Source organism: Littorina saxatilis, linkage group LG2 (assembly GCF_037325665.1).
Source record: "Littorina saxatilis isolate snail1 linkage group LG2, US_GU_Lsax_2.0, whole genome shotgun sequence".
Lineage (NCBI taxonomy): Eukaryota > Metazoa > Mollusca > Gastropoda > Littorinimorpha > Littorinidae > Littorina > Littorina saxatilis.
The window spans coordinates 56,861,177-56,882,072 of NC_090246.1; the positions used below are offsets into that span (position 1 = coordinate 56,861,177).

The following is a 20,896-nucleotide window of genomic DNA, read 5'->3' on the forward strand; positions in this document are numbered from 1 at the left end:
CCCCCCCCTCCCAATTCAAGACTTCCCCTGTATAAGACCATTCTTTTTCATATACCTTATTCATGACCTGTGAAAAGGGTATACTGTTTTGTGCCAGTTGAAGGGTTGCCATTTCTAGAACGAGGCAACTCGTTTCCGGAAATGCGGCGCTTTGTTGGAAATCAAATGAGGTTTCGGGAAATCCCGTTTATTCCAACTCTGCCCCGGATTCTTACTTTGCGCCCAACAGTCATTCTGTCGTAGCTCGATGAAGGTTTCGAACCGCAAATAACTGAAAGCACAGTCCTTTCTCCGAGTTCAAATGAGAGAAAGATCATCACTGTTTAGCTTAACGCTACACTGGAATTACCAACAGAAATTAAAACAAGAGTTTGCGTGTGATGAAAGCACGACACACGAGACAGCCCACAAAAAAGTAGATCTTCTATACGACCTGACCACACAGTTATGCCTATTCAAATGCGCGTAGCAAAATGTGCGTGTTGTATCTTCTTTTTTCTCTGGCGGTACCGACAATATCGTTATTGAAACAATCCCAGTGCACTAAGGGATTTATAGAGCAAATCTCGAAAATAATTATTGAACTCAGCGCTATGCGCTTCGTTCAATAATGAATTTTCTCGATTTGCTCTATAAATCCCTTAGTGCACTGGGATGTCTCAATAACTTAAATAATAACACTATTGAAACGCTGCATTTTTAACTAACGATGATTGAGAGTTTTACCTACCTTCCAAAAACAAACAATCGAATAAACAAACAATAAAAAGACCCAGCAACAAAGAACAAAACAACAACAAACTTCAAATAAACGACACACACACACACACACACACACACACACACACACACACACACACACACACACACACACACACACACCAAACACCACAAACACAAACACGCACAAAACGCAAAGACAACATTTTCAACAACAAAACAAAACAATAACAATAGTTGTCAACACCCTTTCCTTGATGAAAACACTTTCACTGGAATAACTGTTACTGCAAGCAATCTTGGCACGATTCCCTCGTGCACCATATCGTGGCATCCGGCAGACAGTGCAAGGCAATTCCGCGGACACAGCCTAGACATCAGGACAGCTTTTTTGCGAACCGCTCCATTTGTCTTTGACAGCAGTAAGATCCTTCAATGCATGTATACAGCCTATTTGGATGCCCTGGGAATTTTTTGTTTTTGTTTGAGGGTCTGTTTTTGTCTTCCGTTATGTGTCTCCGCCTATCTCTCCCTCTCTGTCTTGCTCTCTATCCATCTTTATCTTCCTCCAATAGCTCTCTGTCTTTCTCTTTCCATTCCCAAACTTCACCCCACCGTCGTTTCCTATCTTTCTGTCTCCCGCCCCCCCCCCCCCCCCCTATCTTTTTCCATCTCTATTTCTCTTTCTCACTTCAACCCATCCCCTTCTATTTGTCTGCCCCCCCCCCCCCTTCCTTTTCCCTTGATGTCCCCCCCCCTGCCCCTCAGAGAAACTTACGAATCACTTTTGGGAGGAAAACGGGAGGATCAGGACCTCATTCCTAGGTCTGCGGTGATCAGAGTGACGTATGGCAAGACATCAGTCTGTGCAATCGAAGACAGCCACGGCTGCGCGAATTGTGATAAGCTGTTGTGCAATTTGTCATTTGTCGTTTTTCTCGCTGCACATGTCTAGTGCATCTTGCTAACCTTGCGGGATGTTGTGTAGAGATGAGGTAAAGCGTGAATGGCTTGTTGTGCCGTGCACGGAGTAAAACAAATCTAAATCTTGTCGAAAGAGGACCTTTATGTATGCGAGTAATTACTATAACAAAATATGATATATATACTAAATCTTGATATGAATAAAGAGAGCAATTTGGTTAATGCGACCATTTGGGAATATCGGTGGTTTGGTTATGCACTTGTACTCAAACCCCCGACGCTCCCCAGAAAAAAAAGGCTGTCGAGGAGACAGTTTTGTTACTGTGCATGGCAATTGTGTGCGTCGGGTTTAGGATGGATTCAGGGGTAAAACTGTATGGGGAATTGATTTCATGTTGTTGAGGAAGGTAGATGTTACCGTAACGTGATTACCGGTTCTGTCTTATCAAGTTTCGTTTGTATATCAACAGCAACATTTGCATTATTTTGATCAATGCAAGACAAATGCAAAACAACACAAATTGTCTGGCCAGGTGCGTTCCGCGTTAACACAATCTATTCACGTCACAGCTGTAAAACTGGCTTTGTTTGTGTGTGTGTGTGTGTGTGTGTGTGTGTGTGTGTGTGTGTGTGTGTGTGTGTGTGTGTGTGTGTGCGTGCGTGCGTGCGTGCGTGCGCGTGCGTACGTGCGTGCGTATGTGTGTGTGCTCGTGTGTCGTCTGTCTGTAAGTGTGTGTGTGTGTGTGAGAGAGAGAGAGAGAGAGAGAGAGAGACAGAGACAGAGAGAGACAGAGAGACAGAGACAGAGAGAGACAGAGAGAGACAGAGAGAGAGGGAGAGTCATGCCTAGCGCACGTGCAGATTTACATAGCCAACGTGCACGTGTCATACTCGACCGTACCTGCGTCCCTGTCAACCCCATTCACGACATAACTTCTCACCACAAAACAGTCAACCATGTTTTTACCATGACATTCTACTCGCTTCTAAGCTCCGCAGGAAAATGCTTGGCCCATGAAGAGGATCCGCCAGGAAGTGTCGACATGCCGAGACGTCATTGATTTTGACGTCAAACCGGGGATTAGATGACGCGAGCCGCATTTGTGATCGTATGCATTTTTCATCCAGTCCGATCATGTCTTAGCTTACGGCGGGAAAAGGGGAAAAGAGGAGTAAGCTCGTACATTTTTGTTAGGGGATGACACTCTAAGCGTCGAATTTGGGCTGCCGTTGTGTAATACACTACACTGATTAATTATATTCATGTAAAAATGTTAAACGGTAGGCCCACATTCGTTTCACGTGTATTTTTCTGAGGGGATGACAGTTTTAGTGCCCGGTGGTTAGTAAACTGCACTGATTTGATATTTTCATTTTAGAATATATATTTGTTTGACGTGTATTTTTGTTAGTCTTAACTATTCTAGCAGTGAATTAGGGCTGCTCTAATAAGGGCTGCCCTTCTGTAGTGCTCTGTACTGTTGACCTATTTGTCCTTGTCGGAGATATCTATTTGTTGTGTGTGACTGCTGGTGCTATTGGCTTGGAGTCAGACACTGTAAAGGTTTGAGACTGCTAGCGCGGGGACTTTGTTTAAAAGTATTTGGTAGAAGTGCTGACTTCAGGAGTTTTGGATGCAGGATTCTACCATTTTATTTACGAGCGCAATTTCAGTGTCTTGTTAAATTGTGTACCTTCGCTCGTATCGGGAAAGGTACCGCTTTTCGTACAAAATTGATTCCCTAGCTCTTGGTTCATTTCTTTTTACATTTAGTCAAGTTTTGACTTAATGTTTTAACATAGAGGGGGAATCGAAACGAGGGTCGTGGTGTATGTGTGTATGTGTGTATGTGTGTGTGTGTGTGTAGAGCGATTCAGAGTAAACTACTGGACCGATCTTTATGAAATTTTACATGAGAGTTCCTGGGCATGATATCCCCAGACATTTTTTTCATTTTTTCGATAAATGTCTTTGATGACGTCATATCCGGCTTTTTGTAAAAGTTGAGGCGGCACTGTCACACCCTCATTTTTTTATTTTATAAAATTGATTGAAATTTTGGCCAAGCAATCTTCGACGAAGGCCGGACATTGGTATTGCATAAAAGCAGCATTTCAGCATAGAGGCTTAAAAATTAATTAATGACTTTGGTCATTAACAATCTGAAAATTGTAATTAATTTTTTTTATAAAATGATCCAAAATTACGTTCATCTTATTCTTCATCATTTTCTGATTCCAAAAACATATAAATATGTTATATTTGGATTAAAAACAAGCTCTGAAAATTAAATATATAAAAATTATGATTAAAATTAAATTTCCGAAATCGATTTGAAAACAATTTCATCTTATTCCGTGTCGGTTCCTGATTCCCAAAAAACATATAGATATGATATGTTTGGATTAAAAACACGCTCAGAAAGTTAAAACGAAGAGAGGCACAGAAAAGCGTGCTATGCAGCACAGCGAAACCACTACCGCGCTAAACAGGCTCGTCAGTTTCACTCCGTTTTGCACAAGCGGCGGACTACGGTCATTGTGAAAAAATGCAGTGCGTTCAGTTTCATTCTGTGAGTTCCACAGCTTGACTAAATGTAGTAATTTCGCCTTACGCGACTTGTTTAGTTGTTTGTTGGCCCTTTTCTCTTGTTTAGACTTAGAAGTTATGATTTCTTATTTTTCTTCCAGTTTTAGTTTAGGCTCAGGTGTTATTTGTTTCGGGAAAGGTACTTCTTGGGGCTTAGAGTTGATCCCCGATTTAACCTCGATTGGTCGATATCTCTCCCAAGGCTTTTTTTGTATTTATCTTTGGCATGGACTATAGTGGATTGGTCGTCGTCGGCGGCGGCGGAGACGTTGTCATTGCATTTAATTTGGTTGTTTTCAGTGTGAAACCAGTGCTGTCAGGTCAATATGGTATAGTTAGACATTAGATGCTTAACGACCTTTCAGACAATGAGGGCTAACTTGATTTGTTGGTGACGTCAATGTTCACTTGTGAACGCATAGATGAGTCCAGTCCTAACATGACCAATACCTTTTATTGTAATACAAACCAATTCATTTAAGGTAAGGGTCAAAAATAGCTGGACAGGTGGTCAGGCTTAGTTATCATGACGTCACACCTGGTCACTTTGGAGTGTCCTGTTTTGTGTACACCATCTGTGGATCAGGATTAGCAAAGGATTGATGGATCATTAGGAGGGCCTGGAGAGAGAGAGAGAGAGAGAGAGAGAGAGAGAGAGAGAGAGAGAGAGAGAGAGAGAGAGAGAGAGAGCCCTGCAGTGACTGTTATTGTTAGCGTAGCACTTTGACCTATCAGCAACCACGTAGGCTAGTTGTCTCAAGCTGACACCTACATTATCATCGTCGTCGTCCCCGCCACCACCACACACATCATCATCATCAGCAGCAGCAGCACTCCCACCGTTGGGGATATAGCTCAGTTGGTAGCGCGCTGGATTTGTATTCAGTTGGCCGCTGTCAGCGTGAGTTCGATCCCAGGTTCGGCGGAAATTTATTTCAGAGTCAACTTTGTGTGCAGACTCTCTTCGGTGTCCGAACTCCCCCCCCCCTGTGTACACTACATTGGGTGTGCACGTTAAAGATCCCACGATTGACAAAAGGGTCTTTCCTGGCAAAATTGCTTTGGCACAGTTAATAATTGTCTACCTATACCCGTGTGACTTGGAATAATAGGCCGTGAAAGGTAAATATGCGCCGAAATGGCTGCAATTACTGGCCGTATAAAATTTCATCTCACACGGCATCACTGCTGAGCGCCTAGAACTGTACCCACGGAATATGCGCGATATAAGCCTCATTGATTGATTGATTGAATATCAAAATCATCTGCCCAGTTATCATCATAGGCAAAACGACGAGGGCGCCAATGTCTTTGTTACATTACTGCTACCGCTGCAGTTAATGAATGGAAATGACTATGACAAGGGCTTGGTGTGCTCAGCATTACCATCCTCAAGACAACCACGTTGACAATCAGCATCCAAAGGACTTCTACTGATTTCCCTAACTCCATTACACCAAACGTCCGATGTCCATTTACACAGGAGCAGATCCAATTTATGCACTAATCCACTCTCTGTTTTTTAGGTCATCGAAAGGGAAACGTAAGAGATGGTGTTCCGTCTCGTTAAAGGAAAGAATTGTAAAAGTAACTGGTGATGTATATGTCTGCTTGTCGACAGAGTAGCTATATCCGTACTTACATGGTGTAAATCTGTCTGCGCGTGCTAAACTACTTTGGTCTTTGTCGAGATGAGAAGAAGAAGAAGAAAGATAGAAGAGGGCAAATAAGAACGAGGGGAGCACAAAGAAGAAGGATACATGACGATGGAAAAGGGGTATAAAAGCTAGACCACAAACCAATTGTTGTACAAAAGACAACACAAACCTTTTATCGAAAGAATTGTACTTTTGTGTCCTTTCAGTGAAGATGTTTCTTCAGCGAGTGCAGTCAGATTACTTTGTCTTTATATCGATCTTCATTTCAGTTTTTGTCTTCAAGGGCATTAATTTTTTCGTCGCATAGTATTATGAGTCCACACTTTTTTCTTAGTGGTTCGGTTTTTTTGTTGACGAGTTGAGTGGACAAAATAATGAGAAAAGATAGCACAGACCATTAGCAACTATTTTACGCTTGCTACAGAAACATTACGATGTGAAATCAGACTTCCTTTATTTGTCGCTCTGTCTCTTCTCTCTCTCTTTCCCCGCCTCTTTCTCTCCGTGCCTTTTTCTCTCGGTCTCTGTCATTTATTGCCAGATATTCTGAACTATGTTCTCTTGACCTTTGTCTCTTCCTATCCATGACTTCCCTTACCCACCTTCCCCCCTCGCCCCACCCCTTTTCCACCCTGTTTATCCCAAATTTAGAATTTTAATCAAAGTAAACATATACACCGGGGAGAGGCCGTTGAGGCTGTGTACAAAGTTTTCCCTGATGTCATTTTAGCCGGTCACCGAGTGTAATTTGGCGAGAAATTCCGTCTCCCTTATTTCCCATTTGTCATGGCCGTTTTCTCCAACGTTCCACTATTAAACGGAGCTCTTTGTACGCTACGACAATTCCTGGCCAGGAACACAGCTTTTGCCAATTTTCTCCCCTGGTTGTCATAAGCAAATTTCGCCGCAGCGAGTGAGGGGAGGGGGAAGGGGAGGAATTGGACAAAAAGAAGGCAAAAAGGATGATTTAAATTCGAATTTTGCCAAGCTTACTTTATTTTCTGAGCGAGCGAGGAAGCGAAAGGAGGGGACCGGGAGTTTTTGAGGGAGAAAAGAGCAAAAATCAATCCTGTCTGATGTGTTTACTGTCTGGGCCTCTGGTAGATACACCCCGTTGAATCGGCTGCGGCAGAATTAAAGCGCCTTCAACCGGTTGCGATCCATTAAGCTCCCTTCGAGAGGTTTCATGCCTTCTGTTATATGTACGGCCGATCTCCCCCTAAAGAAACTATCCATTCTTCACCAAAATGTGCGCTGTTAATCAGTTTAGCCTCTAATTGATGTAAAAGTACTGTATGGTCCTTGCGGTTATTTTTTGAGTAAATGTGTAAATATATATTATTCAATTCATAACGACAAAAATATTTATCCGGCTTCAAACTGCCCACGGATTCGGCGGCAGGCGGTCAACTCAGCTCGTTTTTACAAAATTTGAAGACGAAGCCATCTAAGAAAAAAAAAAGTTCAGGGCAAACATTTAAGCGCATGATTATATTACGTTACCCTTACAATAACAAATTCACTCTTTCAATCATGATGACAGAAGTCATTAAAGAGACTTCCAGAACAAAAAGAATTGGAAAGGTTCTCAAAATGAAATTAATTGGGGAAAAAACTAAACCATCTCCGTTCGAATTACTCCACCATATTGGTAGCAGCTTAAATCTTTCGCAGCCGATTCAACAGGGTGAGATGGAGGGCCCCTGGGCAGGCCGGGGCAGGAATTACGAGTTTTACAGCTATTTCCTTTTCAAGCAACTTGCTAGGGTCCCCTGCTCCCTGTGACTGGGTCTTCACAGATGGGCGCAGCAAGGGGACCCAATTTGCCGGATGAAATCGGCAGGATGCAGCGGCGTTAGAGTTTTGGGAGAAAGGGAGCTGAAAGCGAATGGAGTTTTGCCCATTGATCACTCTCCACGCAATCTTGCTTGTGACGAACGCTGTGCGAGTGTGAGATTTCTTGCGTGATATTGAAAAATAATATTATAAAATGTCCGGGTTAACTTTTTACATTGATCATAATGACACAATTTGACGTTTTGTGTCTATAATTACAACATTTCACAGCCATCAACTAAGTCCTTTGTACTGGAAACTTGCATTCTCCCAGTAAGGTCATATATTGTACTACGTTGCAAGCCCCTGGAGCAATTGTTTGATTAGTGCTTTTGTGAACAAGAAACAATTAACAAGTGGCTCTATCCCATGTTTTCCCCCCCGTTGCCCGTCGCGATATAACCTTGAACGGTTGAAAACGACGTTAAACACCAAATAAAGAAAGAAAAAACAGCCATCAACGGCGAATGAACCCATAAACGGTTCTGGCATTCTGCATTCAGAGAAATTACTCTCCGCACTCCTTGGTAGTATAAAATGTCGACCAGGTAGTTTCACTATTGATTCATCAAAGTAATAGCAACGCTATTGTATTTGGAGGTTTCTTGTCTGATAACAGTACTATCTGCAGGCCCCCCGCGGGTTAGGGGGAAGAATTTACTCGATGCTCCCCAGCATGTCGTAAGAGGCGACTAACGGATTCTGTTTCTCCTTTTACCCTTGTTAAGTGTTTCTTGTATAGAATATAGTCAATTTTTGTAAAGATTTTAGTCAAGCAGTATGTAAGAAATGTTAAGTCCTTTGTACTGGAAACTTGCATTCTCCCAGTAAGGTCATATATTGTACTACGTTGCAAGCCCCTGGAGCAATTTTTTGATTAGTGCTTTTGTGAACAAGAAACAACTAACAAGTGGCTCTATCAGCTTGTCGTGATACAAGTGATTTATTTGTTGGTTGGATTCTTCGTGAATGTATTTGTTGGTTTAAACAAGTTTATTCAATTCAATAAATGTCTTTGGTACTATTGCCGCATACATGAAATTAGGAACATGGAGCACAACAAGCTAAGCTTATGAGCGTACTCTTAAATGCAAATGAAATTTGGCGGACGATTTTAATATAACAAGTTTGGAATAATGTCAAAATAATAATGGTAAATTATGGTAGACAAACATGTAACAATAAAAGGAAAAAACAACAACAACAACAACAACTACAAAAACATTTAGTCAAAACTTGACTAAATGTAAAAACAATGCTAAACTAACAACAGTACTCACACGAATGTATTTGTTTGCTTGTTTTTAAACTCCTCGCTGGGTATGAATGTGAACTCGTCAAAAGGATGCCAGTGGAACATATCCATGTCTCTGAAGAAAAAAAGTCAAGCAGGTCAATGGAAGAGAATAAGGTTTTGATTTCCCCAACACATAATTTGTCTCTGATTTTTGAATATGTTGTCTGAAATCAGAAGCATTGACCACAGACAAAAGACACGGATTGTTTGGCATTGGATGTACAGTCAATGTTTACAATGAAGAGAAGTCTCAGATGCTGCAAGGACTTCAAAACGACAGAAAGACGCAGTGAAGGCATGCATTTTTGTCGGTGCACATGTGTGTGTGTGTGTGTGTGTGTGTGTGTGTGTGTGTGTGTGTGTGTGTGTGTGTGTGTGTGTGTGTGTGTATGCGCAGGGGTGTTTTTGCGTGCGTGCGTGCGTTCGTTCGTTCGTGCGTGTATATGAGCTTGTGTTTACGCATGTACGCATTTGACTTTGCAGACATGTGCTCTTCCGCTTGTGAGTTGGTGCCTGCGAGCGCATGCCCTACTGTTGATGTTATAATGGAAAGTGAGAGCAGCCCAGCAATCCGTTTTTCGGGGTAATGGTTGTCAGCCAACTGCCAGATATCGGATTAACTTGCTCTGGCTACCCCCGGTAACCTGAAACCCTTGGCCTCCTATTTCGTAAAATTCCAATTCTTTTTTTGATCGGCGCTGTTTTGATTTGAAAGGATTGCACCAAAAAGAGTAATTTTCTTGTTTGCCTGTGACATTTGTTTTTAAATTTGGGGAGAGAGATCGATTTCCGAAAAAGTTTTTGTTGTTGCGCCGGTTTGGGAGAGTGAGCGAAAGAGCTAACAGAATTGTCGGAGATACAATCAGAATTTTAGGCTTTTCTATTCTGGTCCAATTGACCGTGAGGGGAAATGGACGACGCTTAAAAGCTGAGAACTGCACAAATCTTCCGTAACAGGATTTTAAGGCTTTGTTTGCCGATTTGTTGTTTTGGTCGAATCAAGGACTACTACTAAAGGACGTGCACAGCGTGATTCCTGACTTCGCTAGCGGAGGCCATCGCTTCGTTTGCTAACTACCACTTTCTACCTAACACAATCATTAAAATTGAGTCCTTAGGTGCAACACAAATTGCCTGAAGCCTAGATATAGATATATTTTTAAAAATGTAGGCATGTTTAGGCTTTGAAATACCACATTTACTCGGACTGACAGCATTGTACCCTACTGTACAAGACTAGTAATAGTAGAGCTGTGATCACTCGACATGATTAATAAATAATAGTTTTTAAAGTTCTGAATCACATTTGCTCTACAAAAGTTGAACAATGAGTTAATTACATATTTTCAGAGATTTTGGTTAGACATTTTTGTAAACAACGACTACCGCGAGGGTAGCCCGCGGATTGAAATAGGCTACCCCCTGGCTGGCAACACAGGGCAACAATGTTCCCACTGTCTATCCTTTCTCCTTGTTTCTCATCTTCTGTCTCTTGTCTTGCTTTTTATCTGCACTGTTTTCTGCCTTCAAGCCCTGTAATCTATCTGTATTCATAAAAAAATCTCTTAATCACTCGAAGTCGGAGTATGGCTGCCCATGCGGCAGGGAAAAACAAACGGCCATACACGCACAATTCTCATCCCCGAAAAGGGATGACCCTGGGAACTCAAGCCCAGGAACAAGAAGAAGAAGAAGAAGAAGAAGAAGAAGAAGAAGAAGAAGAAGAAGAAGAAGAAGAAGAAGAAGAAGAAGAAGAAGAAGAAGAAGAAGAAGAAGAAGAAGAAGAAGAAGAAGAAGAAGAAGAAGAAGAAGAAGAAGAAGAAGAAGAAGAAGAAGAAGAAGAAGAAGAAGAAGAAGAAGAAGAAGAAGAAGAAGAAGAAGAAGAAGAAGAAGAAGAAGAAGAAGAAGAAGAAGAAGAAGAAGAAGAAGAAGAAGAAGAAGAAGAAGAAGAAGAAGAAGAAGAAGAAGAAGAAGAAGAAGAAGAAGAAGAAGAAGAAGAAGAAGAAGAAGAAGAAGAAGAAGAAGAAGAAGAAGAAGAAGAAGAAGAAGAAGAAGAAGAAGAAGAAGAAGAAGAAGAAGAAGAAGAAGAAGAAGAAGAAGAAGAAGAAGAAGAAGAAGAAGAAGAAGAAGAAGAAGAAGAAGAAGAAGAAGAAGAAGAAGAAGAAGAAGAAGAAGAAGAAGAAGAAGAAGAAGAAGAAGAAGAAGAAGAAGAAGAAGAAGAAGAAGAAGAAGAAGAAGAAGAAGAAGAAGAAGAAGAAGAAGAAGAAGAAGAAGAAGAAGAAGAAGAAGAAGAAGAAGAAGAAGAAGAAGAAGAAGAAGAAGAAGAAGAAGAAGAAGAAGAAGAAGAAGAAGAAGAAGAAGAAGAAGAAGAAGAAGAAGAAGAAGAAGAAGAAGAAGAAGAAGAAGAAGAAGAAGAAGAAGAAGAAGAAGAAGAAGAAGAAGAAGAAGAAGAAGAAGAAGAAGAAGAAGAAGAAGAAGAAGAAGAAGAAGAAGAAGAAGAAGAAGAAGAAGAAGAAGAAGAAGAAGAAGAAGAAGAAGAAGAAGAAGAAGAAGAAGAAGAAGAAGAAGAAGAAGAAGAAGAAGAAGAAGAAGAAGAAGAAGAAGAAGAAGAAGAAGAAGAAGAAGAAGAAGAAGAAGAAGAAGAAGAAGAAGAAGAAGAAGAAGAAGAAGAAGAAGAAGAAGAAGAAGAAGAAGAAGAAGAAGAAGAAGAAGAAGAAGAAGAAGAAGAAGAAGAAGAAGAAGAAGAAGAAGAAGAAGAAGAAGAAGAAGAAGAAGAAGAAGAAGAAGAAGAAGAAGAAGAAGAAGAAGAAGAAGAAGAAGAAGAAGAAGAAGAAGAAGAAGAAGAAGAAGAAGAAGAAGAAGAAGAAGAAGAAGAAGAAGAAGAAGAAGAAGAAGAAGAAGAAGAAGAAGAAGAAGAAGAAGAAGAAGAAGAAGAAGAAGAAGAAGAAGAAGAAGAAGAAGAAGAAGAAGAAGAAGAAGAAGAAGAAGAAGAAGAAGAAGAAGAAGAAGAAGAAGAAGAAGAAGAAGAAGAAGAAGAAGAAGAAGAAGAAGAAGAAGAAGAAGAAGAAGAAGAAGAAGAAGAAGAAGAAGAAGAAGAAGAAGAAGAAGAAGAAGAAGAAGAAGAAGAAGAAGAAGAAGAAGAAGAAGAAGAAGAAGAAGAAGAAGAAGAAGAAGAAGAAGAAGAAGAAGAAGAAGAAGAAGAAGAAGAAGAAGAAGAAGAAGAAGAAGAAGAAGAAGAAGAAGAAGAAGAAGAAGAAGAAGAAGAAGAAGAAGAAGAAGAAGAAGAAGAAGAAGAAGAAGAAGAAGAAGAAGAAGAAGAAGAAGAAGAAGAAGAAGAAGAAGAAGAAGAAGAAGAAGAAGAAGAAGAAGAAGAAGAAGAAGAAGAAGAAGAAGAAGAAGAAGAAGAAGAAGAAGAAGAAGAAGAAGAAGAAGAAGAAGAAGAAGAAGAAGAAGAAGAAGAAGAAGAAGAAGAAGAAGAAGAAGAAGAAGAAGAAGAAGAAGAAGAAGAAGAAGAAGAAGAAGAAGAAGAAGAAGACCTGACTGCAGCATTCAATCTGCCAACCGGGCCTTTTTCACTGATGTCTGAAGCAGCACGGCATTCTTCTGATGGTCTTTCTCCAGATTCTGGATCCCATGCAGCAGCACATTCGACAAGTGCGTGTAGACTTTCGAACAGTTAATGTCAATGCTGTTAAAGTTGGCGACTGTTAGAAGAATACTGCCCAGTCTTTTGCGGCAGCAAGCACGGTGACGCGCCTTCTTGACAAAACACAGTCCAAGCCGCACAAGTTCAAACGTCGACACATGGGGAATGGTCAGGGAGCCTCTGGAGACAGTCTCAACAAAGTCTTTGACTTCACTGGTCACAAGTGGTTCTTCATCACTGAATGCCAGGTCACCCCCACACTTGCTTTCCAGCCACCCGGCCACATACGCAGCACTGCTCTCCTCATTGACAGTCAGTGTCACTTCTGCAGTGTATTTATCAATGGAGGCTGCATCTTCTAGCATGACAGGGCCCAGACAGGTGTGCTCCTTTGGCTCGGGCTGCAGTTCAATTGACTTGAGGTACGTGGCGGCATGTCTGGCAAGGCGTTTCTTGCAAGCATAGAAGACGTCCCCTGTGGTCATGAAGGAGTTTGCGCCAGTGGATTGCCTGTACACGGAGAACTCCCCCTCAAGTCGGTCACTTTGGATTTCCCGCAGAAGGACATATTCAAAATGTTCAGATGTCAACAAATATTTGCAGACAGCCGCTAGACCCTGCATGGTCTGCACTAGTGCCTTCTTGGTGTCATGGGTAAGGCACTGGATGCGTGTTGCTCCATGCCCCGAGTCAGCCCCCTGGAAAACTCCCAGGAATGTATCCAGACTTGTAGACCCTGGTTCTTGAACAGCTCGATGGGGATCGTTGAGGCGCCGGTCCTGCCCTTTCCCAGACACATTGACTGTGTTCCACCAGTTGACGACAGTTTGGATGAAAGTGGCAGTCTCATGGCAGCCTTGCAGTGTCAATGCAGCAACAACTTTGTCGTTGAAAACTCTCAGTACATGTTTCACATTCTGTAGCTGAAGTTTTGAAGGGTTGACAGCAGCTTGAGTGAGGGATGTCATCTTGAGAACGCTGTCTTTCTCGGCTTCATACAGTTGCGTGACATCTGTGAAAGACGCCACTGATCGGTTGTCAAAGCTTATCTTTTGGCACTTCTCACTGATCCAATTGTTCCTGATACATTTCAGTAGATGGACAGTGTCAAACAGGAGAAACCAGACACGCCCATTGTCACGTGGATGCTTGGCTGTGGCAAAGACTATCAGTGTCACCGGTACGGTCAAACAGCTTACAATACTGCTGGTTCACCTTGTGATTGTCCGTGATGGAACCTATCACACACCCACCTGACCTCTCAACAGCAGCTGCCGCTTCCTTTACAATCTCAAACTGGAATGCTGCTGTCAGCTTGTGCACAGGTGTCACAGAAATCATTACACTGGGTCCTTTGTGCAACGACTTCATCATAACACACAGCATGGCAGTTGCTCTGCAGTCTGGATTGTTTTTGGCCATACCACTCAGCACCCCGCCAGAAAACGCAACAGTCGGCCTAATCTTCACTTCGTCAACCAAAAGAAAAACATTCCGTTGCTGAGGCTTATGGCTATGCACTTTCTCAAAAGTTTTTCTCAGTACTTCATCTTGATCAACAGATGCAACAATCGATTGTAGCTTGCGCTTACTTGGCAGGACCAAATACTCCCTCAACTGTTCGTAACTGCACTGGGGGAAAGACTCAATGGCAAAACAATAGTCATTCATCGAAAACTGTTTTTCTGTCAAGAGCTGCAACTGGCGCGTCAAGAAATCCAACTTTTTCTCCTTTTTGTTATCTGAACATTCTGAAGACTGACCTTGTAGAAGTGTCACCATCTTTTTCAGCACCTGGTCCAAGGGGATGTCATAGTTGACTGAGATGCGCACAGCTTCATGGAACTGGGAATAGGAGCTGAGACCATTGTTTGGATTCAGGATCTTGCCCAGTGGCACACTGATACCATTTTTGAAAGCACTCAGGGTCAAAGGAGAGCACAGAGTCGCTATGTTGTCAACAATGACGGAAGTATGAGATTCATGAAAGTTTTCTGACATGAAAACACAAACGAACCTGTCACTTGATCTTGAAATTATCACATTCTTGTGCTGTTTCTGCAAGTCTTTCTCGGGATTGAATGAGGCCAGTGAAGAGATGGTATCCTTTTGAAGAAAGTGCCTCAATTGTTTGTTTTCGTCTTTCGCCGGACGAGGTGAAGGTTTGGGCGTGGGCAGGCACGATGTCGGCACATTAAAAACACAAGGAGGGATCGCAGGCCGTGTGGCACCACCAGGCAATGCTACCATAGGAGGATTGAGTCCCCAATGTTTTTCACAGATGAAGAACTTCGCTGGGTCTAAAACAAAATGTTCGCGTGGAGGGAGCACAACCAGCCACTTCAGTCTGTCTCTCAGACTCGTCTCTTGGCAGTCTAAACACACGGCACTTATTCTTCTCGTTGTAATTTCCTTTGCAGTTCACCACACCACACTTATTAGGCATTTTGAAGGCACAGAAACAGCAAAACACTTGGTAAACAAGAATTTTCAACTCAGAATCGCCGCCAGCATGGTAGGCCAATGCACGCTTGTCCGGTTGTAACCTTGCGACAAGGCAACATAGTGCGTACTTTGCACCACCTCAACTGAATTTAAAATGTTCGCTAGGGAAGAATCTAATACATAAATACTCTCAGTGTGATATCTAAAACAATCTTCGATGTGACTAAAGTGTATACTTGTTAAAAAAAACCATTGTATTACATTTAAAAAAGTTCTTCCAAACTCCTACGCCGAATTGCGGCTAAAAATAGAACAAGGGGACTGCGGAGCCTGAAGAAAACTGGCCTCCGCTAGCGAAGTCAGGAATCACGCTGTGCACGTCCTTTAGTAGTAGTCCTTGGGTCGAATATAAAGAATGTTTTCCCCATCCGTAAATATAAAAGATTCGGGGGGGGGGGGTGGGGGGTGTGGGGTGGGGGGTGGTGGGGTTAAGGGAGGGGGGGGGGGGCGAGAGTGAACAGAATTTTTTGTGTGAATGGAGGTAGGGGGTGACGAGGGGGAGCAGAAAGAATGGAGTGTTTTTCTTCTTTACAATGTTGGAAAGTAGATTAGAGACGCATACATTTGAAATGTTTTTGAATTTTATACAAAAGCAGCAGCAGAAAGAAAACCTCTTCAAATGAACCTTAATACAGCCTTAGAACTTTTGAACAACAACAGTTAAGACCCGAATGGCCGATTCTGTTCAAACATACAAATGAAAGAAAGCGCAAAGACCGCACACAAAAAGCACGTGAAAGCATTTTTATAAATTGATTGAAACGTAGATGGTCCTTGTAATTCTTCCCCCTCTTTATCTTGTCCGCATGAGTGGCAGGTTTTGGCGCAAAGTTGAAGGGTGGCCGTTGTAATGAGTGGGGAATTGAGCTACTTAGCTGTATTGAAGTTGCAGTATGGAAAGGGAGTTAATCACATGGCGTGAGCAAGGGGAGCAATTCTGCAAGGGGCGGCCTGTGTTTTTGTGCTCCCCTTGATACTCGTCATTGATCTTTTAATCGTTTTGAATCGTTCGTGTTTTGGTGCACGCCACTGTTTTTGCCGTATGCTTTTTACATTTAGTCAAGTTTTGAATGAATGTTTTAACATAGAGGGGGAATCAAGACGAGGGTCGTGGTGTGTGTGTGTGTGTGTGTGTGTGTGTGTGTGTGTGTGTGTGTGTGTGTGTGTGTGTGTGTGTGTGTGTGTCTGTGTGTGTCTGTGTGTGTCTGTGTCTGTGTGTCTGTGTGTGTGTAGAGCGATTCAGACTAAACTACTGGACCGATCTTTATGAAATTTGACATGAGAGTTCCTGGGAATGATATACCCGGACGTTTTTTTGATTTGTTTGATAAATGTCTTTGATGACGTCATATCCGGCTTTTTGTAAAAGTTGAGGCGGCACTGTCACACTCTCATTTTTCAATCAAATTTATTGAAATTTTGGCAAAGCAATGTTCGACAAAGGCCGGACTTTGGTATTGCATTTCAGCTTGGTGGCTTAAAAAATAATTAATGAATTTGGTCATTAAAAATCGGAAACTTGTCATTAAAATTATATATTTTTTAAACGATCCAAAAACAATTTCATCTTATTCTTCGTCATTTTCTGATTCCAAAAACATATACATATGTTATATTTGGATTACAAACAAGCTCTGAAAATTAAAAATATGAAAATTATGATTAAAATTAATTGTCCGAAATCGATTTAGAAACAATTTCATCTTATTCCTTGTCGGTCCCTGATTCCAAAAACATATAGATATGATATGTTTGGATTAAAAACAAACTCAGTACGCTAAAAAGAATAGAGATACAGAAAAGCGTGTTATCCTACTCAGCGCGACCATTACCGCACTATTCTGGCTTGTCGATTTCACTGCCTTTGCCACGAGCGGTGGACTGACGAAACTACGAGTATGCGGTCTTGGTGAAAAAAATGCAGTGCGTTCAGTTTCATTCTGTGAGTTCGACAGCTTGACTAAATGTTGTTATTTCGCCTTACGCGACTTGTTCTTCTCTTTGTTCTTCTTCCAGTCTTTTTCTCGTTCTTCTTGCTCTTGTTGTTGTTGTTGTTCTTCTTTTTTCCCGACAAGCAGATGATGATAATTACGACTCTTTAACTCACTTTTATTTTTATTTTATGATAAGAGGAGGATTGAGGACAGTAGAAGCCATTTTTGTTCGAAATTGCTGGAGACGTTTTGTGGAAGCTGTAGTTTGCAGAGGAAAGAAAATTCGATCGAAGACGATGAATCCCTGTTATTTTTTCCTCCTTTACTTCTAAGCGCTGTGTTATGCGTGAAACAACGGTTCTTTGTCTTTACCCTTTGCCATTTCGTTTTTTAGTGATGGTGATTGAATGGTGCTAGTGTATACTTATACTACCGGCCCTACTCTGCTCTCGCTCTCGCCAACTGAGTATGGGTAGAGGGATATTGCTTTATTTCCTTCGTCAAATTTGCCGCAATGGCCATACATGTGTCGAAAAATGTTCACAAATGTTAAGGCAATCCTTAATGTTCACTTAACGCTACCTTGCAGAAGTTCGGCATCTCTGCCGCCATGACGACAACGTTTCGTGCGATTTGAAATAAATTCGGTGTTTTTCCAATTGCACGCGCCAAACGATATCATATTTGCAACGACGTTCTAACACGAAGTTGGCCCCGAAGTGCTAGGCTGGCTTGAAGCAACTTTTAATTGCTGTCCTGCGAAGACAACTTTTTAACTTGTCATGTGTCCCGACTGGGAATGAAACCCTTGACTACCAATACTTTAATGTGAATTGCACTAACCGCTAGGCCAGCGAGCTGTGTCACATCTTCGTTCAAGAGAAATCGTCATTCGTTCAGCCGCTGCTGCTTCAATTAGGAAAGAGAATCCCAGTCCGAATGGGAGCGGATAGTTAGTGTCATTGTGCATTACCGTTGATCGAAGCAGTTGCTAGGATCGTGGGTTTCCTCTTGCACTTGTCAGGATTTTCTCCTGCCCTGACGTGTGGGCTTTCCCATTGGACCTGGCGGGTTTTCCTCATTTGTAGGGGTTTTCTTTTTTAAGAAATGATTCTTCTGTTACTTGTTTTTGGCTTGATGTGGAAGAAGTAGTCAGTATAGAGGATATGCAGTGTTACACTGTTTGTGCATGACTAGTATGCGGCGTCTTCGTCTAAAGTTGTCAGTCGTGTCGCAGATGACTTGAATGCATTGGTCCAAGTTTACTTAAGAGATATTAATTTCCTTTTAAGGTAACGGGCCTGAGGTGATCGCAGTCAAGCGCACAGCTACACGACTGCTCTTCTGTGATTGCTTTACCGACTGACTTGTAGTCAATATGGTTGACAGACCTGTTTACCCTTTCTATTTTGGAGTAATTTATTACTATTTTTTTTAAAAGGACTTTCAAAGCAAATAAATCCTGAATTTGAGTCCAGACTGCGATTGTTCAAATGTGCTTCAAATTGCTTAATTTGGTTTGTGTTGCTAATGTTGGTGTTTGCAACCACTGGCTTACAATTTTGGTCATCAGACTACTATCTTTTGACTTGACCACTTCTCTTGTCAGGTTTTGGGAGTAAATAGGTCTGGGTTGGTTGGTTGATTGAAGGTTGGGTAGATCGATGATCGATCACTAGATTATTGATTTGACTGATTGGTTGACTGACGGATTGATTGATTAGTTGATTGAAAAACATATTGACAGTGAGTCGAGAGGACCTTCTGTTCGTGTGTTGGAACCTAATATCGCACAGCAACATTTTTGGTCGTGTGAACGGTTCTCAGCACTAGGAATTCTGATAACCTCCCTGCTTTTTGTTCCATCCAAGTGCGACCTTCACTACTTTAAGCAGATTCTGCGAACGATTTCTCTAAATATTTTAATGGCGATTAACAATGCAGTGAAATATCCGAGCTGCCATGCAGTTGTAAAAACAGTGATTGGTTTAAACAATTCAGAAGGACGATTTCTCACAACCCTTTCAACGGTGTTTGGAGTGGAAACGTTTTAATGAAATTTTCAAATTGGATTGTAGTTTTGAAAATCACGCCCGGTCCTCCAAGCGATCGACAAAGCATGCAGATGTAAAGGGGATGCTAGTTATTGTATTCTTAGAGGCAGATTTCTTCACGTGGGTTCAGCTCATTTTGATCCACTTTGAGACTTTGTTAGCTGTTGCAACCTTGATATTGTTTAGATAGCTCTTGTGGTACCACCAAACAAGCAAGAAAGCAAACATACACATACAATCACACAAACAGAATCTCATCAGACATACAGACAGTGTTATAGTTGAATTCGAATATTTAACATTGTACACATGGTACAATTGCTGCTATAGATCGTCCTTCCAGGATTTTAGTAGAGTTATTACACTTTTAAATCTTGACTGCTTTTTGGGTTAGGGAAGGAAATCCTTGTAATTTCGTAGAACTGCACGTGCATGCCAGTGGTGTAGTTTATGGCTTCGAGTTCAAAGTCCAGCTGTAAAGCAGCGGTGGCTCGATAAGGAATGGGCCTTTGTAGACCCACTCCGCTCCGCACCCCCCCCCCCTCCCCCACCAAAAAAAAAAGAAGAAAAAAAGAGGAAAACACCCAACCGTGTTCTCCATCAGTGCTGCATCAAATTAACTGGCTTCATCATCTTAAAACCCTTTTAGCCAATTAGGTCAATTCCGTCCATAATTATATTCTTCTTCTGCAGAATTGCAGAGCTGTAGAGGTACAACATGATTTTGGACCATTCGTTTAAGATTGAAGTAACCTAAGTGTCTAAGAGGGCTACGGTTGACATTTTTTTTTATATGAAGGTATATGTCATCAATTCTCTGTCCATCTCTCTCTGTCTCTTTCGGTCTCTCTGTCTCTCTGTCTCTCTGTCTCTCTCTCTCTCTCTCTCTCTCTCTCTCTCTCTCTCTCAATGCTGTTTTCTCTCCGTCGCTTTTAGCCTTTGGATCTCTGCTTGTCGATGGTTATCTACTTCTTGCCCTCTATCGGGCTACACGTGTAGTACTCTGTCTACATGTCTGACAAACTGCTCGCATGCCTGTCTGTCTATCTGTCGGTCTGCCTGCTTGCGTCTCTGTCCATGTGTCTGTCTTTGTGTCTGTCTTTGTGTCTGTGTCTCTATAAGTCTGTGTCTGTGTCTGTGTCTTATCTCTGTTCGTCACATCTCTCCATATTTGTTTGCCCTAGTTTTGTGACCTTCACCGACTGTGGATTTCCTTTTTGTCAAAAGCTGGCAATGAAAGTTGAAACAGAAATGATTTTTGAAAGAAAAGCAAGGCAGTGAAGACAAAGTCAATGAGAAAATCGATAGAATTTCGTTCCCCTCTTCTGACTAGTCTAGTTAAATCCATTGACAGTGTGATTGATTTTGCCCTGAGAGAGTAGACAGATTAGCAGTAAGGACGCTGACTGTCGTCTGCTGTTGCTAATGGAAAGAGGCATTGTCTTTCGCTCTAAACACTCCTCACAGACATTGTCTTGGCCTCCTGGTCCCGGAAAGGCTCTTTTAGACCTCGGCCATTGAACGTGCTCAAGTGATTTGTGCTTAAGAGAGTTTTTTTCTCTTCTCAAATCGATGAATGGTATAATGAAATGTGAACTAGCCTGTTTTAAATTATTTCGTCTGCGTGACTTGAATAATTGAGCGGTTGGAATCGCCTTTGGAACAGAAAACAAGTCGCGTAAGGCGAAAATACAACATTTAGTCAAGCTCAGTCGAACTCACAGAATGAAAC

The 20,896-nt window shown here is 41.8% G+C and overlaps 2 protein-coding genes across 2 annotated transcripts in view; one reads left to right on the plus strand and one right to left on the minus strand.

The window, feature by feature from the left end:
• LOC138959322 (U3 small nucleolar RNA-associated protein 6 homolog) overlaps positions 1–20,896 on the plus strand; it is a 239,086-nt gene that overhangs the window by 124,097 nt on the left and 94,093 nt on the right. The window lies entirely within an intron of this gene.
• LOC138959669 (uncharacterized) lies at positions 12,575–13,824 on the minus strand. The gene has a single exon (XM_070331247.1). It carries the CDS (start codon positions 13,637–13,639, stop codon positions 12,575–12,577), a length of 1,065 nt encoding a protein of 354 aa, XP_070187348.1. The 5' UTR covers positions 13,640–13,824.